The sequence below is a fragment of the Astatotilapia calliptera genome, chromosome 3 (genome assembly GCF_964374335.1).
Source record: "Astatotilapia calliptera chromosome 3, fAstCal68.1, whole genome shotgun sequence".
In the NCBI taxonomy this organism is placed as follows: domain Eukaryota; kingdom Metazoa; phylum Chordata; class Actinopteri; order Cichliformes; family Cichlidae; genus Astatotilapia; species Astatotilapia calliptera.
In genome coordinates, this window is record NC_137424.1 from 65638280 (window position 1) to 65658279 (window position 20000).

Genomic DNA, 20000 nt, shown 5'->3' on the forward strand with positions numbered 1-20000 from the left:
ATATATATATGTATATGTGTGTGTGTGTGTGTGTGTGTCGCTTGTCTGTTTGAGATTGTCATTGTTCTAAATAAAGCTTATAGAGAATAAAAAAATTCTTGAGCCTTGTTTACTTCCTGTTTGAACAGGTATTTCCTGTATGTTTTAATGTTTTTATTTATTTTTATTTTGTTAAGTAGTTATTGTAGGCTGCTAACAAGTGGAAACATGTTTAGTTTATAGTACAATAATTAAATAAAATATAAAAGTCAGTTAGTCTATCTAGTTGCAGCCGCTGGTTCACCGTTCACCTGGAAGATTCCAGAACATTCTGGAAAAGTAAGGAAGCTACGTAAGCTCCCGTCACGGGATCACTGTGTTCATTTACGAGTAGCGTTTACACCGTGGACGTCGGCGCCCGCCAGCTCGTGAGTAACGGAAACGATTAAACTGTCCTTAATCGAGCGACAACTCATCTCCGCTATATACCGGATGATTTCCCGTCTAAATAAGCTGGATGTTGTAAACGCCTAATTATAAAATTGATCTACGTTACGATCTGCGACGTATCGGTTCAGGTTCCTGTCGCGGTGTAAAAACAGTAAGTAAACGGAAACTTTTACTCCAAGTTTAAGTTGACTGTGTTCGATTAATGTTATTCTGACGATCGGTTTTCCCCTACTGTCTGCAGTTTTCAGTTAAACAACAATGGCTGCGTGCTCGCTGACTACCTGGATTTCGCTATTCGTTGTCGTTGTCGTCGTCGTTCCCTCGGCTGTCGTGCCCGGTGAGATTTCGCTGTGAGGTTAAAATAAGCTTCATTAATCGAAATGAATGAATCCCGTAAAAAATCTTTCCATTTCTGCTCTGAAAACATCGGTGTCTTGTGTTGGTTAAAAGTAGCCCACAAATCAAATTTGTGCCGGTACGTCAATACGGCGCTCTGGTAGCAGCGATTTATTAAATGATGCGTCATTGCGGCCGCCATATTGTATACAGGCAAAGGTAGTTAATGAGGTTAGGACGATTTTTATTCATGTACTAACTTGGTGAATGATAACCCAAACTCGTTACAGGTGGTGATAGTGTATGATACAGAACATGGTTGCACCGGTCTCTGCCTGAAGCCCATTTATAAAATATATTTTGCTCATTTCAGCAAACAGGTCTTTTTCCTTTCTTTTAAAGTTAATTTCTATTCTCCGGTTAAGTGATTACGTGTGAACCCTGCTTTGGGGAATACTCTGAGTTTATTAAGGCTGTTGTGTTTGTAACATGTTTTAATGCTCTGGTGTCTTGTTCTGTTTAATCTCAACAACTTACTATTTAAAAGAGAAAGTTAGTGATCGAGTGATCACTGTTGACATCTCTCGGTTTTTATTACCACTTCATCGGCACCACGTTGTAAAGCTCAGTTTTTAAAACCTTACCATGTATCTACGGCCCAGCCCACGTAGCAGTAAATTAATGACTATTCTTGTATGTGGATGGATTATCGTTTGAAGCTTCTGAATGTCCTCTGACAAAGTCGTGTCACCCCCCCCCCCAGCCATCCCAAACAGAGCAACCTGATTTACCTGCACAGTAAAGTACACAAAGCACAACATGTGGTCATTTATATTGTTTAAAACAGATGTGATATGTAGGTATTTTGTAGTACATTTTAAATTAATTTTAAGCTGTTCATTCTACTTTATTTTTTTGTATTGAGTGTTTTTCTTTTTTTTTCTTTTTTAAACAGTGATGTGGAGGGTATTTTAAAGTTCAGACTGGTACAGTTACAATAGAAAGGCATCACTTATTGGCAGCGGTCGCATAGCTGTCCTAACTGTCAAATACATTTGATTCCTCATCAAGTAGGTAGTGATTGGTGATTAATTAGTTTATGAGCTGTGTTCTACATATCCAATGGCCTGGGGTGAGTAGAAGAAGTTTGTGTTAGTAACTTGTTTACAGGTGACTCATTCATCTGTGAAGAAATGGACACTCACTGGTGGGCCTTTTCACATTAAATTCCTAACAAAGAGTCTTCATTAACCCCCCTTGTGGATACTTTTAAAAGCAAAGAAAGATGGAAGGCAGAGCTCACCATGACCACAAAGGACAGGATTAGAAATGAGTACATCATAGTGAAGAGGGACATATAGAGCACATATTTTTGAAACCTGGCAGTGAGGGAAATGGCTACACAAAAAACACATCTATGGTCCCCGAGTCTGACAAAAAGCTACTGATAGAGGAGCAGGTATACCATCGCCTCAACATCCTCCTTGTGACATTCTTGTTGCATACAAATGATGTCATGGGACTTTCAGCCGCATGGCTATAGTGATCCCATGCACATTAGGTGGTATTTGAATATAATAGAAAACAACTCAAGTTGCACTGATCTGAGTAGGTACTACTAATGGAAAAGAGCTGTCAGGGGTGAGCCACATTTACTACCACTCTGTTAAGAGTTTGTATGTTCTACATGTATGGAAATCTCACAGCAGAGGGCAGCAAATGATCTGTTTCACACTGCACCTTAGTCATCCATCTGATCAAATACTTCCATAAAGATTTGGGAACACATAGTTCCAAAATAATGTTGTTAAAGTTACTTTTGCAACAGGTTGTTTACTGTGAATAAAGCATATACTTGTTTAAACAAAGCAAATAGATAGTCAGATGGTGTTATGATGAAAAGTGTCAATGTGATTGTTTCTTCCCCCCCCCCCCCCCCCCCCCCCCTTATCTCAGAACTATCAGCTGCTCTTGACTGGTCTGCATGGTTATGCTCTAAATCGCAGGTGTCGAACCAGGCCTCAAGGGCCGCTGTCCTGTTTGTTTTCCAACTAACCTGCCATTGTAGCTTCTTATTGGCAAAGCACACCAGATCCAGGTAATCAACGGCAGGTAGGGCAGGGATATCTCAAAAACAAGCAGGATGCTGGCTTTCAAGGACTGGAGATAGACACCCCTGCTCTAAGATGATATTAAAGAAAAAACATATTTAAAAAAAATTCAGACAGCTTTCAAAAGTTCTTTATCGGTTTCAATTGTGCCTCTTTTAACCTTGATTTTTAAGTTGCATTACCTGTTTGTGCATGTACTAATTTGACAGCAGTGACCTACTGTGGGAATTTCTACATTTCTCTGTGTAAAATGGTTATAAATGTCCTTAAGCAGAGTGACCTGGGCAGCTAATTCTTGGAGCAAGAAAAGGCACTTCACACCACAATAAGCTGTAGTATGCCTGATTTTTATTTATTTTTTCCCCTTTACTTTTTTTAAATATTTAATTAAAAAGGACAAGAAAAAGATAAACTGCCCACATGCTGTGCATTAGTCAGTCTAAATAAACTTACAAAAGTAATGTTAACATTCTGGATGTTAATGCACACAAAGACATGTTCTGTCTTTTTCTGCAAACTCGTCACTTTCTAGCCAGCTGTAGGAGCTTTTCTTCTCATATTTGTGATCTGATAGAAAAGGTAAATTTAACAGATTTAAATAAAGTAATTCAGTTGGTTTTCTTGTGGGCCCACAGAGCAGACATTCAAGTGACAGTGGTTTCTGTTTGTTATTTTCATACCCTTTTTTACCCTGAAGTCTTTTTTTTAAATATCTGAATTTTATTTTTAGTTCACTATAGTAACCCTGCACTTTACATAAAGAAGACTTCATCCATCCATAAACCTACTATGGCTACATGACAGGTGTCTGATCTAAGTCAACTTCAACAGTAGAAGTGAGCCTATGGAGCAAAATTGAAGCTAAAGGTTTTCTTAATTTAATAGGAAACTGAAATTCTAAGTTTTGATATCTTCGTGCATGCTCAATAATCCAGGTATTTTGATGAGTTTCAGACTTCAGATCAGATGTTCAGATCCCGATTTTGTATTTTAGGAATGAATCGTGGGGCAGAGTGCGGACTAATGATTGACAGTTGACAATTTGTTACAAATTAAAAATAAACATTTTAGTTAAAGGTGGCCACCGCTCCGTCACAGTTTACTGCAGACACCAGTCAACAGGTAGGAAACACTGTTTCTGATTGTCCTGATGGACTATATCGCTGGGTGAATGTTTGTAACATTAGCTTAATGATTAACTTAGTACTCAGTCATTAGTCAAAGCCCCACTGCTCTTCATTGATACAGGCCCACAAGGCAATACTAAAAATAAAAAGGGTGTAAAGCTGGAAAAAAATGTAAAAAAAAAAAAAAAAAAATCCAAGAAAGATTTGTATGGAAAAACATTTTTTTTATAAATGTATTCAAAACAAAATAATTCATTTGAGTTTTTTAAAAATATATCAAAACTAAGAATTTCAGTTTCAAATCACGTAAAACTTTTAAACCCTCATTTAGCTCCATACAAGTTCATATAAAAGAGGAGAAAAAATCCAAACAAATGAACTTGTTTTGCCTGCCAGGGTGACCTAGAGCTAGGGTTGGCAAATTTGCTATCAAGAGTAATTTCTAAGCAGTGTTTGACCAAATCTGTTTAAGATCATAACTCATATTTGTAACATAGTTTTCACAGCCTGTTGAGCCTGTTCATATTCTGAAATGGTTAATCATAATCGCATCATGTGACTTTGCAGCAGGTTTTTGTGATTAGTTGATACTTTAAATTTGCCTTTTTATTGTGATTTTTCCTTTTTGTCATTTATGAAATTAGAGAATTTTCTTTTGAAGCCAACAAAACAGTGATTGAATTAAATAGAAAAAAATATTACTGTGGATATTTATTTAAGCTTACTTTGATAGACCATTTTGATTACTACCTGTGTTTGTGCAAAAGAGTCAAAAGTAGCTGCATTGTATTAAAAAAGGGGTGGGAGGGGTGGTGGTGAGGAGCTCAGGCAAATGTAAGGTACTCTACGAAAGCAATGTTTTGGACATGTCCCATTGGGTTGAGGCCCCCAGCAGCCCAGGATACACTGGAGAAGATCGCATCTTTTGGCTGCTTTGGGGATACCTCAGTGTCCCCCCTGAAGAGATTGAGGAGGTGGCTCTGCAGAGAGAGGTCTGGGCTAATCTGGGCTAGACTGCTGCTGTGATCTGAATTAGAATTAGTAGCCAAAGATGGATGGGTGGGCAGTCTAAACATATTTGCTTAAAAAAGGGCCAATTCATTCAGTCATTTTGACTGAATTGCAGAAGCAGATGAAGCATACAGTAATCAGTGTTGGTGGTGAAAGCAAATAAATCTGAATAGATATTGTTACACTCTTCTTATATGGATCTGGACTCCATAGAAACACGAAAAACTAGACATTTGTGTTTACATTCATGTTAACCACAAGTACTGAGGTTCAGCGACATTCACCACCAGGTAATTAAAATTCAGGTGTTAGACTCCTTACAGGTAGAGGGTGTAACTAAAATGTTGGAAAAAAAAATACACACACACACAAAAGAAATCAGTAGGCACTGCAGAAGCACAAGTGGGAAATTGCAATGTTCACTAAATATGAAAATATGTAATTAATTACCTTTCTTTTTTAAAACTAAATTTCCAAAAAAGCAACTCTTATACTACTGTTTTTGGGATGCAGGAGTGATTTAGACTTAACAGGCTGTGAAAACGTGAGACTGAAATGTTTTATGGCTCCATTAAGATAAATTTTGGCCAAAACTTGCTCAAAACATTTCTTGACATTAAATGTTGCATACCCGTGGTCTGAATGCTAACTGCATTATTTAAAACACCTGCTACTTTATTGATAACCAAAGGCACGACTGGAATACACAAAACGCTACATGTATAAAGGTAATTAGCTAATTTACATCATGGAGCCCTGCTCACAAAAACTGGCATGGATTAAATTCAGTTTTATTTATATAGCACCAAATCATAACAGTAGTTGCCTCAAGGTGCTTTATATTGTAAGGTAGACCCTACACCAATACATACAGAGAAAAATCCAACAATCATAAGACCGCCAATGAGCAAGCACTATGCTTTGGAAAAAAGGAAAGTTCTAAGTCTAATCTTGAAAGTAGAGATAGTGTCTGTCTCCCGAATCCAAACTGGAAGCTGGTTCCACAGAAGAGGGGCCTGAAAACTGAAGGCTCTCCCTCCCATTCTACTTTTAAATACTCTAGGAACAACAAGTAGGCCTGCAGAGCGAGAGCGAAGTGGGCCTGATTATTTAAGACCTTTATATGTGAGGAGCAGGATTTTGAATTCAATTCTGGATTTGAAGGGAAGCCAAAACAGGAGAAATATGCTCTCTCTTTCTAGTCCCTGTCAGTACTCTTGCTGCAGCATTTTGGATCAGTTGAAGGCTTTTCAGAGAGTCCTGATAATAATGAATTACCGTCGTCCAGCCTGGAAGTAATAAATGCATGAACTAGTTTTTCAGCATCACTCTGAGACAGGATATTTCTAATTTTAGAGATGTTGTGCAAATGGAAGAACGCAGTCTTACATATTTGTTTAATATGTGCATTGAAGGACATGTCCTGGTCAAAAATGACTCCAAGGTTCCTCACAGCGTTACTGGAGGCCAAGGTAATGCCATCCAGAGTAAGAATCTGGTTAGATACCATATTTCTAAGATTTTCAGGGCCGAGTACAATAACCTCAGTTTTATCTGAATTAAGGAGCAGAATGTTAGCGGCCATCCAGGTCTTTATGTCTTTAAGACATTCCTGCAGTTTAACTAATTGGTGTGTTCAGTGATGGGAATAATGGCGTTACTTTTTTCAGTAACGAGTAATCTAACTAATTACTATTCCTATCGTTACAACGCCATTATAGTTACTAACAAGAAAATGCAGTCTGTTACTATTTTTCAACAAACAGACGGTTGAAGCTGTGTTCAGTTTACCACATCTTATATCAGCTGCAGGAAGTAGCTGTAAGTAATCTGGACGCTACAGCTTTAAGCAGCTGCGCGCTCCCGCGGACGGTAATCACATCACTGTCTAGCACAACACCTGGAGCTCATGGGCAAAACAATCGCATGAGAGCTGCTGTTTGACTGAGGAAGAATAAAGTAGTCGTGGTAAGTCAGTCACATGACCACTTAAAGACAAAGCAACAAGGTGAGATATACCAGTTTTTAAATTGATAGGCCAATTAAAACCAGAGTCATGATAAACAATATTTTTCCTCAATAGTTTCACCACATTAGCGCTAGCAAGCACTCTCTGCTTATGAGCTAAAAACCAAACAAAACTAGGGGAAGTTTTAGGAGTGACAGTGAGAGAGAGAGTGAGTTTTGAGATGTGAGAGATTTGTGACGTTTAGCGTGTTTGGAGTGTGTAGTTAATGTGTCGTCTTGTGTAGTTCACGTGTAGTGTTGTGGATAGTTTTGTGTTGTGTATCAGAACAATGAGGCGACTGCTGTCTCCAGGTAGAAACAGGCGTGATACACCTGCTGCTCAGACCTGCAGGTATCAGGCTGTGATGTTCTCCTTCATAGTGGACAGAAATTATATTTTTGGAGTGGCACAAATAATTTGTGAGGCATCTTATTGAAGGCAGAACAGCTGATTGTTCTGTAAATAGTTTGAAATGGTTATTTTAAAAAAATGGTAAAAGGTAAATGGATTCAAATAACTTTGTTGTTTGCAAAACTTTTTAAAATTTTGAAATTGACAATTAATATTTGCATCTAAAGTTATGAAATATGATTCAATAAAATGTTTGTGGTTGTTACAGTAAAAAAATATAACTTTTTCTACTCTGATTTTATGGTTTTTGTCTGATTTTGGATCAATTGTGTTAATACAGTATGTCAAAATGAAAACATAACTGTAAATTCAGACACGTCAGGTTGTGCTGAAAATGATGATACCAAAGAAGGCAAAGTAAATAATTTTTAAAGGTGAAATGTGGAGGGAAAATCAAAAGTAGTGAAAAATGGCCAATTATACCCTGGACCCCAGAGGGTTAAACAGTTTTTTTTAAGTAACGCAATAGTTACTTTTCAAGTAATTTCTTGATGCATTCTCAATCATCCAGGAAAGTAAATCACGAAATCATAAAAATGAATGCTATATCTTCTGATGAAAACTTAATTAACTTTAGTGTGTGAAGAGGACTCTCCATTTACATGAACAAATTAGACTCTCTTAGATATACAAACCACTGCAGCGCAGTACCTGTAATATACATGGATGAAACCCTGTCTGTGAAGCTGTGTTTTACATCCAAATGCCTCGAGGCCTTATGACATCCTCCACACTATGTACTTGAATATATTAAAGTGATGAGCACCTCTTTCATTGAATTTTGTGTGTTTTAATCAACTTTGTTACATCTGTGGTCTTTCCAGTCAAAAGTGACCACCATAGGAAATGAATTGGAATCTACCTTGACTTGTTTTTCCTACAGATGTGCTGATGGGGTGATATGTGTGTAGTGGTTAGTGGGCTGTTATGTTGTAAATTGTTTAATTGCATAAAACAGTGCCGATTATGGCTGGGTATCGTCACTGATTTCTAGAATCGATTCGATTCTGACTCAATTTGAATTGGGGAAATTTTGCCTCAGACAGACAGAAATATTATAATTTTGATCATGCATCAGTACATTTCCATATTTCTATATCTCTAAAAAGAAAGCTGACACTTACGAGACTTTATAAAACGTGTAAGCATCACAGCAGCTTTGTAGGATAGTAGGATAGGACACAGAAAAACATAAAGGTGATTTTCCTGGCCTGGGATTTTATAAAAAAAAATGTTATGCAGTAGATCAAAAACAAAAGAAAACCATTAATCAACATTAATGAACACTAGAAAGTGCATTTTTTGCCGACGGATCAGACTCTCCTCCACACAATTCACATTCATAAAGTGCTCTACAAACCCAACATTACAACTAACAGCTGGATTTTCTTGTGTCAGTGCAGCTTGTCAAACTAAAAAGCACCACTTACTGTTAAGAGAGAGAAAGTATATCCTCGGTTTCTTAACTTAGACTTAAACTTACAGCCAGGAGCAGCACAAAAGTGACCCCCTGTTGACTGATTTTTTGTTTTAGTGTCCTTATTTTCCTCTGAGTTATTGGTTCTGTTACTAGTTAGCTAACATGAACTAATGTAAGTCTATTGAACACAACCAATCAACCAACTCAGTGATGTAACTTTCTGTATTGACACAAGATGGCGCTTTAAAAACTTAAACCATAAATTCTTATTTCTTAAATAAGAAAACAGCATTTAAACAGCATTTACCAGGGAAATGTTGGTAAATTAATAAACCATCAGCAGAGCTTGAAGTTCACACAGCTAGCCTCCTCCACACATAAATAACTGAGCTCATCTTCATCCCGAGTGGATGGATGTCAGCTGAACATGCCAAATTGTTTGAAGGGTTGACTTCTGTCTGGTTCTTTATTGCCCTCTGTATATTTTTCGTGTGAAACACATGGGCCCTGCAGGGCTCTGGGGTTTTATGTACTGGCAAAAACACTGAAATGTGTAGGAAAAAGGTTCACGTTAGAAACCATAGAACTGAATTTATTTACAAATTTTATTTTTAAATAATTTATTTAGAACCACTTTTTGTCCTGGTTGAACAGCACACACAGAGTCTCATATAATATTCTCTCCCTTTTTCAGCTCAACAGAGCTAACTGGTTTCTGATCCTTAGTGTAGTTTTACATTAACCTCTCTGCTCTGTGTTATTTCCTCTTTCAGGCCAGAAAAGCATCACAGCTCATTCTGGACAGGACGTCACTTTCCCGTGCCGAGCTCCAAACAACAAAGCCATCCATGTAAAGTGGAGCAGAACTGACCTGGGGGAAGAATATGTCCTTTTGTACCGGGATGATGTGTTTGTTCCAGGAAACCAGCATCAATCTTTTCAGAACCGGGTGGATCTGCAGGACAGACAGATGAAGGATGGAAACGTGTCTCTGATTCTAAAGAATTTTACGACTGCCGATGCTGGAACATACGAGTGTCGAGTGTTAGTCGGAAAAGAAATGAGGCTCAGCAACACCATCACACTGACTGTTGATCCTCCAGGTGAGTGAGTAGAGTTGAGTGTGTGTGTGATCAGAGGTGAAGCTGCTTCCTGGTTGTTGATGTTTGTTTCTAAAGATGTTGTTGATGAGACTTTGTAGAAAGCAGCTGGTCTGAGTGATGTGATCAGAGTGCAGTAGATAATGTCTGACAGCAGTTTGAAGAGGAAATGGATTCTGTTCTGTTCTTCACTCATCACCTACCTGACAGCTGACACCTCACACCTGTTTCTCACCTGCAGCTCAGACAGGAGGAGGGACAAAGGATGGAGGGAAGGAAGTTGAAGAGAAGGAGGCAGGAGGGAAGGAGGAAAAATTGTATTTACTAATAGCTGGACCGTCTGTGCTGGTTGCTGCTGGCTTTTTTCTTATCTACAGAAAATGTAAAGCACAGCAGAAGCAGGGTTCATACGAGCCTCCAATTGAACTTCAGCCAGTTTGAAAGACCTCAGAACTTTTCCCGTTTTAACTCACATGCTGATGATGCAGCTGACCAACAGATAATCTCAAACAACCAAACCAGAGTTTCCTGCAGCAGCATCCTCTTCTGTGAACACTATAAAACAACAGCAGCAGTACAGACGTCTGTCTGTGTGAGTCAGCTTTATGAATCACATAAGGAAAAAACTGGTCAAAAACTGTTGAATCTGCTCAGAGTTCATAGAGTCTGGTCCACATGTCTGTACTAATCATTCAGCTCCCTCCTTGAATCCTTCTTTTGTGAGTGCAAAGGATCCTGAGAGCTGACTTGTCTGCAGCTTTCAACTTCTGATAAGCTCAAGAAATAGTAATAATATTGAATTTGTTTTCCTGACTGCAACATTTACATCGGATGCCCTGATTTGGAGCAGGGACACAGAAAATCATGTTCAGGAGAGTTCAACCATGTTCAAGGGACGTTACCTTTCAGATGCATGATGGTTGGGTGGCAGCATTGGCGCATCGTGTGCCTGGAGGGACTGTCTATTGAGGACCTAGAAGATTTATACCTATTTGGAAGAATGATAACAGGGTTTTTGCCGATCGGAGCTGGCTTGGCCCTGGCATATCGAAGATTAAAGAAAGCGGTTACAGCTGTTCAAAACCCCACAAGGCAAGCCGCTATAGAGGGAAGGGCTCATGGGTCTACTGGACCAGCGCAGAGTCATGCTGCAGGACCGGATGCTGCTGTCTACATCACTAAACCCTCACCCCATTTACCCACCCCTGTTGCTGTTATCATTTCATGTTATGGTGTGAAGTCATGTGCTTTTTGTGGCGAGGAGTTTTTTTTGTTTCATGTTCTCATACTGATCTCCTACCAGGAGCTCAGTCTGAGTAGAGTTCTCTTTTTTTCTCCTCCACCCCCTATTGTGCTATACATTTCATTGTTTTTCTCTACGTTACCTGTTCTGACCGGTTTCCCCAATGTGACGTTTGTGTAATATATGTATGATTGGAGGTCTAATTTTTCGCTGCAGGCAGCTGCAAGTGACAAAAAATAAGGCTTCATCATTGCACATTGTAAAAACTGTGTAATTTATTCATCTAAATGATATGGAAAGTATTCTAAATTTAAGTATGTCTTTGTACAGTTATGTTAATTTGTCTTAATAAATTAAATGGAAAATTAGTGATGGTGAGATGAAGCCTCGTGATGAACTAAAGCTTTCTATCCAACTGGTTGACTCATGGTTCGAAGCATTGTGATGGTCATTTGCTCTACTGCGCCATCAAGTGGACGATTCAAGTGAAACAGGCTAAATGATTATAATAACATTATGTGTAAACTGAATAAATAAATTGTTTTCATGGTTATTTATCCCGAATATTGTCTCAGTATGTCTGATACAAAAGAGAAAGTGGAAACTATCAGGACAGTTTTGGTATGATTGTGTAACTGTTACCGTTGCCAGGGCTGGGTATCGTCACTGATTTCTAGAATCGATTCGATTCCAATTCAATTCGATCCGGGGAAATTTTGCCTCACACAGTCAGAAATATTATAATTCAGATCATGGATCAGTACATTTTCATATTTTTATATCTATAAAAAGAAAGCTGACACTTGCGAGACTTTATAAAAGGTGTAAGCATCACTGCAGATGCCTTTGTGTCAAAGTAAAATAAAACAGAAAAATGGTTTTATAAAAATATTCTGCAGTAGATCAAAAAAACGAAAGAACGAACCATTAATCAACAAATGAACATTACCTGATGCTGCTGAATTGAAGCAGAGCAAATTACAGAGGTTTTATTAGAGACACACCTTAGCGTTTTGCAATTTTGCATAATGTTAAAAAGTTTAAATTATTTTAGTAGCCTATTGAACGGCAGAAATTAGGTTTTCTTTTCGGAAGTATTTAAAAAGGAAAAAACAGCGGCTGACAGCGCTGTAAACAACGGAGGTCTTATGCATAACTGTCACGGTTCGCTTGAGGGCTCACACGCAGGACTCAGAGGCACAGTCAGTATTTATTACAGTTCCACAAGGTGTATATACAAACAGTGCAGGGGATAGTGCTATATACAAAGCGGTGACAGGGAAAGAGCTCCGGGGAAATCCAGGCAGGGAAAAGACACTTGCTCCTCTTCTGGCTCTCTCACCAAACACTCACACAAAAGGGAATCCACTCGGGGAATGCAGGGTCGGGTCCAGGGGATCTATGTACAGAAGGAAACAAACGTTAGACGTTTTGCACAGGGAAGCAAAAGAGAACTTGCTCAGAGTCGGGCTGCACTGACGCGAGTCACACACAACGATCCAGCGATGAGTAGAAGCCACTCCCTGGCTTAAATGCTGGCTGCACTGATGAGGCCCAGGTGTTTCCTCTTCAGAGGGGCGTGGGCCAAGGGCGTGAACCCACCATGAGTTCCGCCCTGGCGAGAGAAATGCTCAAGTAACTATGTAACACGTACGTAATCCAATTCCACAACACAGTGTGATGGGAAATCAGCTGTGTTTTTCTGCCCATTTTATTTAGAATCTGGCGCGAACCAGTGAACCAGTCCCTGAATCAGTCACGTGGTACGGACTGCCCGCGAGATCTCGAACGTCACTGCATACGTAATCAAAGCAAGCCTCGATACGCGCTTCACAAAAACGCCCCCGAGATTACCCGACACACGATTCGACGCTTCGACACACAGGACACATCACTATTTGTAACCTTCACTAAAGCTGTTTCTGTCCTGTGATGAGCTCTGAAACCTGACTGAAACTCTCCAATATGTTCATTTACTTATTTCAATGTCTCCCTACAAATGTTCCCAAAAGTTTCTTCAAACAGCTTAATAAACATATAACTTCTTTTATATCGCAAAAGAAAAATCCAAGAGTTATACTCACCTCTCTGCAGGCCCCATATTCAAGGAGAGAACTTAATTTACCAAACTTTAGGAACTTATCTTGCCTCCCAGTACCGATCAGTTTGGATCTGGCTACGTGCAGAGAGGAGTGAGGTTAGATGGGTTCCAATAGAACAACATGAGGTGAACCCCATACTATTAAAATATGTTCCATTTTAGGTACAAAAAAATGTCTATCCAAGTTTACAAACAATTTGATAATATTTAACACCTTCAGCGCCTGGCAGGAATCTCACTCGCTTCTGAAATTAAATATCTCTTTTCTTAGAAGGACACCCTTATGGGGCAACCCTGATCTCTTTCATCACATTGCCGACCCAATATTGGGGAGATGGAAGGACAGAAATATTCGAACTGCTGCTGATTAATACAATAATGACACATTTATTGACTTTCAACAACTAAAGGAAAAATTCAAACTTCCCGGACAAAGTTCCTTCAAATTTCTACAAATAAGACAGTGGGTCAAAGAGAAATCCAAAGGGGCTTTTTTCCCCCCCGAGATACCAAAAGAAACTCCTCTTGAAACTTGTCGGGTCATCGTGGCTCAAGAGTTCTTATACAGACGTCCTGTATAAGAAGGGGCAGAGTCGACACTACCCACTGAGGAGACTGAGATCCTTTGGAGTCTGCAGGAGTCTGTTAAGGACATTCTGTGACACTGTGGTAGCATCTGCCTTTTTCTATCCAGTGACTTGCTGTGGGAGTGGATGCGTGGACAGGGACAGGAGCGATACTGATAAACTGGTGCAGAGGTCTAGCTCCATGCTAAGCTGTCCTCTGTCTGTGGAGGCTGTTGGTGAGAGGAGGAAGTTAGTAAAGCTGACATCCATCATGAATAACCCACATCCCCCTCTGCATGAATCTGTGAGTGTGAGTGTGCTGAGCAGCTCCTTTAGTCAGAGACTGAAACACCCTCGCTGCAGGACGGAGCGCTTTTGCAGATCATTCATCTCGACAGCAGTTAGACTCTTTAACTCCTCAATCACGATGTTATGAGTCACTGGACTTTGTGGACATCCACGGTCATCTCTCCATGCATAATGCACCTATTATATGTATGGACGTGTTGCCTGAGCAGGTATATGTATATGTATACATATGTATATTAGTGTGTGCATGTACATGTATATACTTATAGATACTTATAGATATCTATTACTTACATAATAATAGTAGTTGAAGAAGAGAGGAAGAAGAAAGGTTAAATTTATTTCTTGCATTTCCACAAACTTCTGTCCATAATCATATTTATGCTATCGTTTCATATACTGTATTATCTTAATATTTTGTATTTGTTTGTATTTTATTTCTATTTTCTTCTGATATCTGTACCTGAGCTGAGGTAATGCACAAATTTTCCTGCTGTGGGGTCAATAAAGTCTTATCTTATCTTATAAAAACACAGAACTTGTTCAAAGCACTTGGTTCCCAGTATTTAGATACCTAAAGTTTCAATGAATATGTCCATCATCAGGCAAATTTGACCAAACTAGGAAATACTTATGCAAAAGTTCATGCTGGGGATCAATAAAATACTCTGATTATCTGTTCCCCCAGCTATGATTTCCTGTTTTACTTTGGTAGTCATTTATTGAGCTTTGTTTACTTTCTGTTTGTCTTACAGTTTTCATTTATACATTTTTAAGTAGTAATTGATTATAGGCTGCTATAGTGGAAACATGTTTAGTTTATAGTACAATTATTAAACAAAAGATAAAAGTCAGTTTGTCTGCCTAGTCTGCTGGTTCACCGTTCACCTGGAAGATTCCAGAACATTCAGGTAAGGACGCTACGGGATCGCTACCTGAGGACAGCGGTAGGTCCCGCCTACAAGAAAATCACGAGCACGGCCAAGTGTGAGCGAATAAAAACTAAGGAACACTTCGTTCAGTCATTGTGGCATTTATGGATTCGATGAAAGGTTTGTTCTTGGTTTACTGACAGTTTTAATTTGACTTGACGCATGGTGAAAACCTCTGTGTCACTTGTGGCGTTTTTACACCTTATGTCAACGTGACACCTGTTGTGTGACGTTTTTCTAGATGATTCTTTTAAAAAGACAGTAAAGTGACTGGAAACACACGAAAACAGATCGTTTTATGTTTTAGGTTTGATCTCTTCTTTTTTTTTCTGTTCAGTTTTTAGAACAGCTGAGATGTCTGGTGCGACGTCTTCCGTCTGGCTCTGGTTGATTTTGGTGTTCGCCATCTTCATCAAGTCTTCCTCGGCTGGTGAGTTCAGCTGTTTCCTGATATATGAAATGATTGTGGACCCACTTGAGTGAAATATTTTTAGGTTAGTTCGGTAAATGTCAGTGTACGTGTGTTAAAGTAGTTCTTATTTAATAAGCGCAGTTGAGAACCACTTCCTTATTCCCTATTGCGTCGACGTCACCTCACTGTTATGTAATGCCTCAGCCTGAGCGCTTCAGTTTGAAGTGAGAGTTTGAAATATTTAATTTTATATTTATGAGCCAATTTTACTATAATTTAACACTGTCACTAAGCCTATGTTTGACTCTAATGATGAAATAACTTATTATATGTAGGACGGAGGTTTTTTCCTACTTAAAATAAGCCATTAGGGTGTGAGTACATAGCTAAAGCAAAGACAGTGACTCAGTGCTGTCTGTTCGTCTTATATAAGTAAAGCATGTTTAGACTTCAGCAAGTTCAATCTCACTGACAAAAACATGTTTAAAAAAAAGAAAGCTCAAACTAGGCAGCAATCGGGGGTTTACAGTATATACATATTATTTTATGGATGGATATTAGCTCAACATGTTGAAATGTATTAAGTGACATTTGCTTGGGTCTTTATTTCCATTCCTAAAAGGTTTTCATGATTTTTGTTTTTAAAAATGTCACCAATAGACACTTACTAATGATTACAGGAGGTTTTAGGGGCCTGCAGGATGCTGGGCTTAATGTACATCACCTGAAACACTGAAGTTTGTAGTGAAAATGTGTTATATACCTCAATTACACCTGAAATTTACTTGTATTATGTATTTTATTTAATATAAACTGGGGTTATTATAAGTGTATCAAATGGACACTCTGGTCCCGTTCAGCTGAGCTCAGGGGTTTCTGACTGTTGATCTTTGCGCTGTTTGGCTGGGGTAAATATCAACATTTCATTTGCTCCGTTTTTGTCTCCCTTTCAGGACAGATAAATATTACTGCTGTGGTCGGTGAAAATGCCATTTTGCCATGTCGAGTTTTGGATGGTAACAAAACCATCAATGGCCTAGAGTGGAGCAAACCTGAGCTGGAGACAGAATATGTCCTGTTGTACCGGGATGGACACTTGGACTTATTCAAGCAGCACCCATCCTTTAAGGACCGGGTGGATCTGCAGAACAGACAGATGAAGGATGGAAACGTGTCTCTGATTCTGAAGAATGTGATGACTGCTGATGCTGGAATATACGCAGTCCGTAAGATTCCAGAAACAAAGCGCAGGAAGAGAGCATATCTGGGCGGTGATCCCATCTGCAACATCACACTGAGTGTTGTTGATCCTCCAGGTGAGTGAGTAGAGTTGAGTGTGTGTGTGATCAGAGGTGAAGCTGCTTCCTGCTTGTTGATGTTTGTTTCTAAAGATGTTGTTGATGAGACTTTGTAGAAAGCAGCTGGTCTGAGTGATGTGATCAGAGTGCAGTAGATAATGTCTGACAGCAGTTTGAAGAGGAAATGGATTCTGTTCTGTTCTTCACTCATCACCTACCTGACAGCTGACACCTCACACCTGTTTCTCACCTGCAGGTCAGCGTATTGGACTCGAGATTGTTCTGCCAATAGCCACCGCTGTGCTGCTTGTTGTTGCGATCACTGGCATATTAATCTACTACAAAACACAAAAACATCAGGATACAAACGAACCAGACGACTGTGACTCACCTGACAAGAGTTTGTTGTCCTGATTCACTGTTTTTTGTTTTCAGTAATTTCTTCCCAAGCTGGGAATTTTATTTTACATGTCTTTTTCTGACACATGCCACACTCATTAAGCTAGCCCACGTGTGATTAGCTGAGCTGTGTTTGGCATGTTGGATTCAAGGCATGTCCCCCTCCTTGAATTGCCACCTTATCGTGGTGGAGGGGTTTGTGAGCTCAGACGATCCTGGGAGCTGAGTTGTCTGGAGCGTTCAGCTCTTGGTAGGGTCTCCCATGACAAACAGGTCCCAGGTGATGAGCCAGACTAAGAGCAATTCAGTAACATTTAACCATGATCAAATTAGGCTTTCTGTAACGTTGTTTTTGTACATTTTGGTTGTATAGACAGGTTAAAATACAGCCATTTCTCTCAGTCGGTTACCTTTTATCTTTAATGTGATTGTATTATGTCTGAGTAAGGGTCTGTGTCCACAGGAAGCTGTTTTTCCTTTTAATAGCTCCTCTCTCAAACACTTATTGATGCCAGCTGCCTGTTAGCATAAGCTTATACTCCTTCACAGTTGACAGAGTCTGGAAACCAGGATAAAAATGGCTGATTTTTTTCATAGTTTGTCCAAAAACAGCTTCCTGTTGATAAAAACCTTTAATCTGCAACTCCACATGTTTGTAGTCCAGCAGTTTTCAAACATCGAGTCTCTGCTTGTGCAAAACAAACAAGTATCTGCTGATGCTGTGACCTGGGAATAAAATTTAATCTCCATCATTATTTTTTTTTTTTAAGATTAATTGACAATGATTCAGTTCCTGAAATGAGACACAGGAGAAAATATTTGAGAACTGCTGATTTAGTGGATTGAGAAGCACAAAACTTAGAAGTTATTATACTGTATATGTTTACAACGTGGAAATTTTCTTTGTACAAAGCCTGAAATGTTTGCAAATGTATTAATGTGGTGTTTTGTATTGAAGTGATTCTGTTTGAGTTCAGATATCTGACATTAAAGTACTGTCATGGTTTGTTTGTTTTTGTCTTTTTTTGTTTGTGTATTTTTTCAACCACTTGGAAGCAGAAAAGCAGCTGAAAATTAAAGATTAGACTCAACTTCACTGAAGCACAAGGAGCTTCCTTCTACAAACAGATGCTGTAAACACTGGCACTGTGTCTATGATGTGGTTTACAGCTCCATTACAAAGTGACATTGTAACCTGTACAAATTTATAAAGACACAGGAATACTGTAATGTGTTACATGTTTTAAATGTGAACTTGCTCCAGCTTCATTTAAGAGCTGAGCTAAACAGACATAGATTCAATCTTTCCACACACAGTTTGGTCCACAGAGATGTTAGTCATGTCTTCTGATCAGATCTCGTCTTTCTCTGTGGTTTTACTTCCTGCTGTGTTTTCAGGGCTCTGAATGTGTGCTTAAACAATTTAGAAAGGTTCACTTATTGTTAGTGATGCAGCATTTTAAAGGCTGTTACTCAGAGGTCATAAGTAAATCTGCCAAACTGTCATGTCTGTATAAACCAATCAGATCTCATTCTGCACTCAGATCTGTGTTTGTAGCTCAGGCTGACATTTGAGTGAGGAAACATTCACCTGTGTTTCTAACATGTATTCAAGGCTCCATTAATATATTTTAGAGCAGCAGGAACTGAACTTGGTGCAGAAATGTCTGAATGACGTGTTGAGACGTCAAAGAAAAACATTCCTCAGTGCTGACGCACCCAGTGAGCCAGAGGCTCCTTAATGTGGATCCCAACACAAGGTAGACAGGTTTTCAAAAATGATGATGTTCTTTAACTGATGTCATCTAACACTGTGTAACACTTATTTTTCTTTTTTAATAATAGAACCTCTTTTAACCTTGAATGTTCCCAAACACATTTAAGAATGTTGTGGGAACGTTTCTTGTTAGTTGGGACACTTTACAGCTGCTGACGTCCAAGAAGATTAATAACGTTCGTGAAGATAACTGTGCTTTTATGGAGGCTGTTAAGTCAAATATTTAGTACATGACGTAAATCCACACTCGTGCATCTACAGGCTGAACGACAGCCGAATTCCACATCTGCACATTTCTTCTGTGTAAGAGCAGCTCTGTGTCAGACGGTCTCCAAACCCTCAGAAGAAACACTTTAGTATTTGTCTGCGTCAAAATGTAGATTACAGATCTTAATTAATGCTGTTACAGGTACAGTAAAAACAATATGAGAACAATCACAGTCATTATTTACTGAAGCGAAAAATTAATATTAACATGTCCCACCCTCTGAATATAAATATAACAGCCTCTTCAGAGGAAAATCACGCTCAGGGACAAACTGTTGAACAACACAGGTCGGGACGCTGACTCCATCCCAAACCATCAGGAATTGTAATGTGTTTGTGGTTTTCACTATATTGTGTTTTCTTTATGTGACTGAAATAATTAATTTTCCTGGTAATACTTGCTGATGAGGACAGATGTTCAAATTTTAGTAGATAATCATTTAATTTGTTATTGTTATTTCCACTGAGAACAAATTCAGTTATAAGTCCTTTGTCCAAGCATATGGAAAACTACAGTGCATTTTACATTATTGGATAACAGAGAAGAGCCATTCTATGAATGCTGTTAAGTATTTGTATAAGTATATCACACCTGTGAGGAGTGTTTCAATATTTATATCTTTTATTAGATGTACATGTGGTTTTGTTATTTGCCTTTTGGTTGGAAGTACACTGAGAGAGGACTTTTTTTTATTAGTGATCTTAATAGTATTTTTTTTCATATTAATGTAATTTTAAATTTA

The 20000-nt window shown here is 38.8% G+C and overlaps 2 protein-coding genes across 4 annotated transcripts; both read left to right on the forward strand.

Annotated features, from left to right (window-relative positions):
- The first annotated feature begins 347 nt into the window (after positions 1–347).
- Positions 348–11753, forward strand: LOC113019502 (uncharacterized). Of its 3 annotated transcripts, XM_026163261.2 has the most exons (4): positions 348–580; positions 671–766; positions 9627–9956; positions 10195–11753. In XM_026163261.2, exons 2-4 carry the CDS (start codon positions 688–690, stop codon positions 10392–10394), a joined length of 609 nt encoding a protein of 202 aa, XP_026019046.2. In that variant the 5' UTR covers positions 348–580; positions 671–687; the 3' UTR covers positions 10395–11753. The 3 variants fall into 3 exon arrangements, 2 of the variants coding, with proteins under 2 accessions (XP_026019046.2, XP_026019045.2); XM_026163260.2 differs by having other exon boundaries at positions 370–766; XR_013906315.1 differs by lacking the exon at positions 671–766 and having other exon boundaries at positions 370–580; positions 9627–11753.
- A 3217-nt stretch (positions 11754–14970) lies between these two features.
- On the forward strand, positions 14971–18219 carry LOC145425597 (myelin-oligodendrocyte glycoprotein-like). Its single transcript, XM_080298782.1, has 4 exons — positions 14971–15224; positions 15442–15534; positions 16470–16832; positions 17071–18219. The coding sequence occupies exons 1-4, from the start codon at positions 15209–15211 to the stop codon at positions 17226–17228; spliced, it is 630 nt and encodes a 209-aa protein (XP_080154908.1). The 5' UTR covers positions 14971–15208; the 3' UTR covers positions 17229–18219.
- The last annotated feature ends 1781 nt before the right edge of the window (positions 18220–20000 follow it).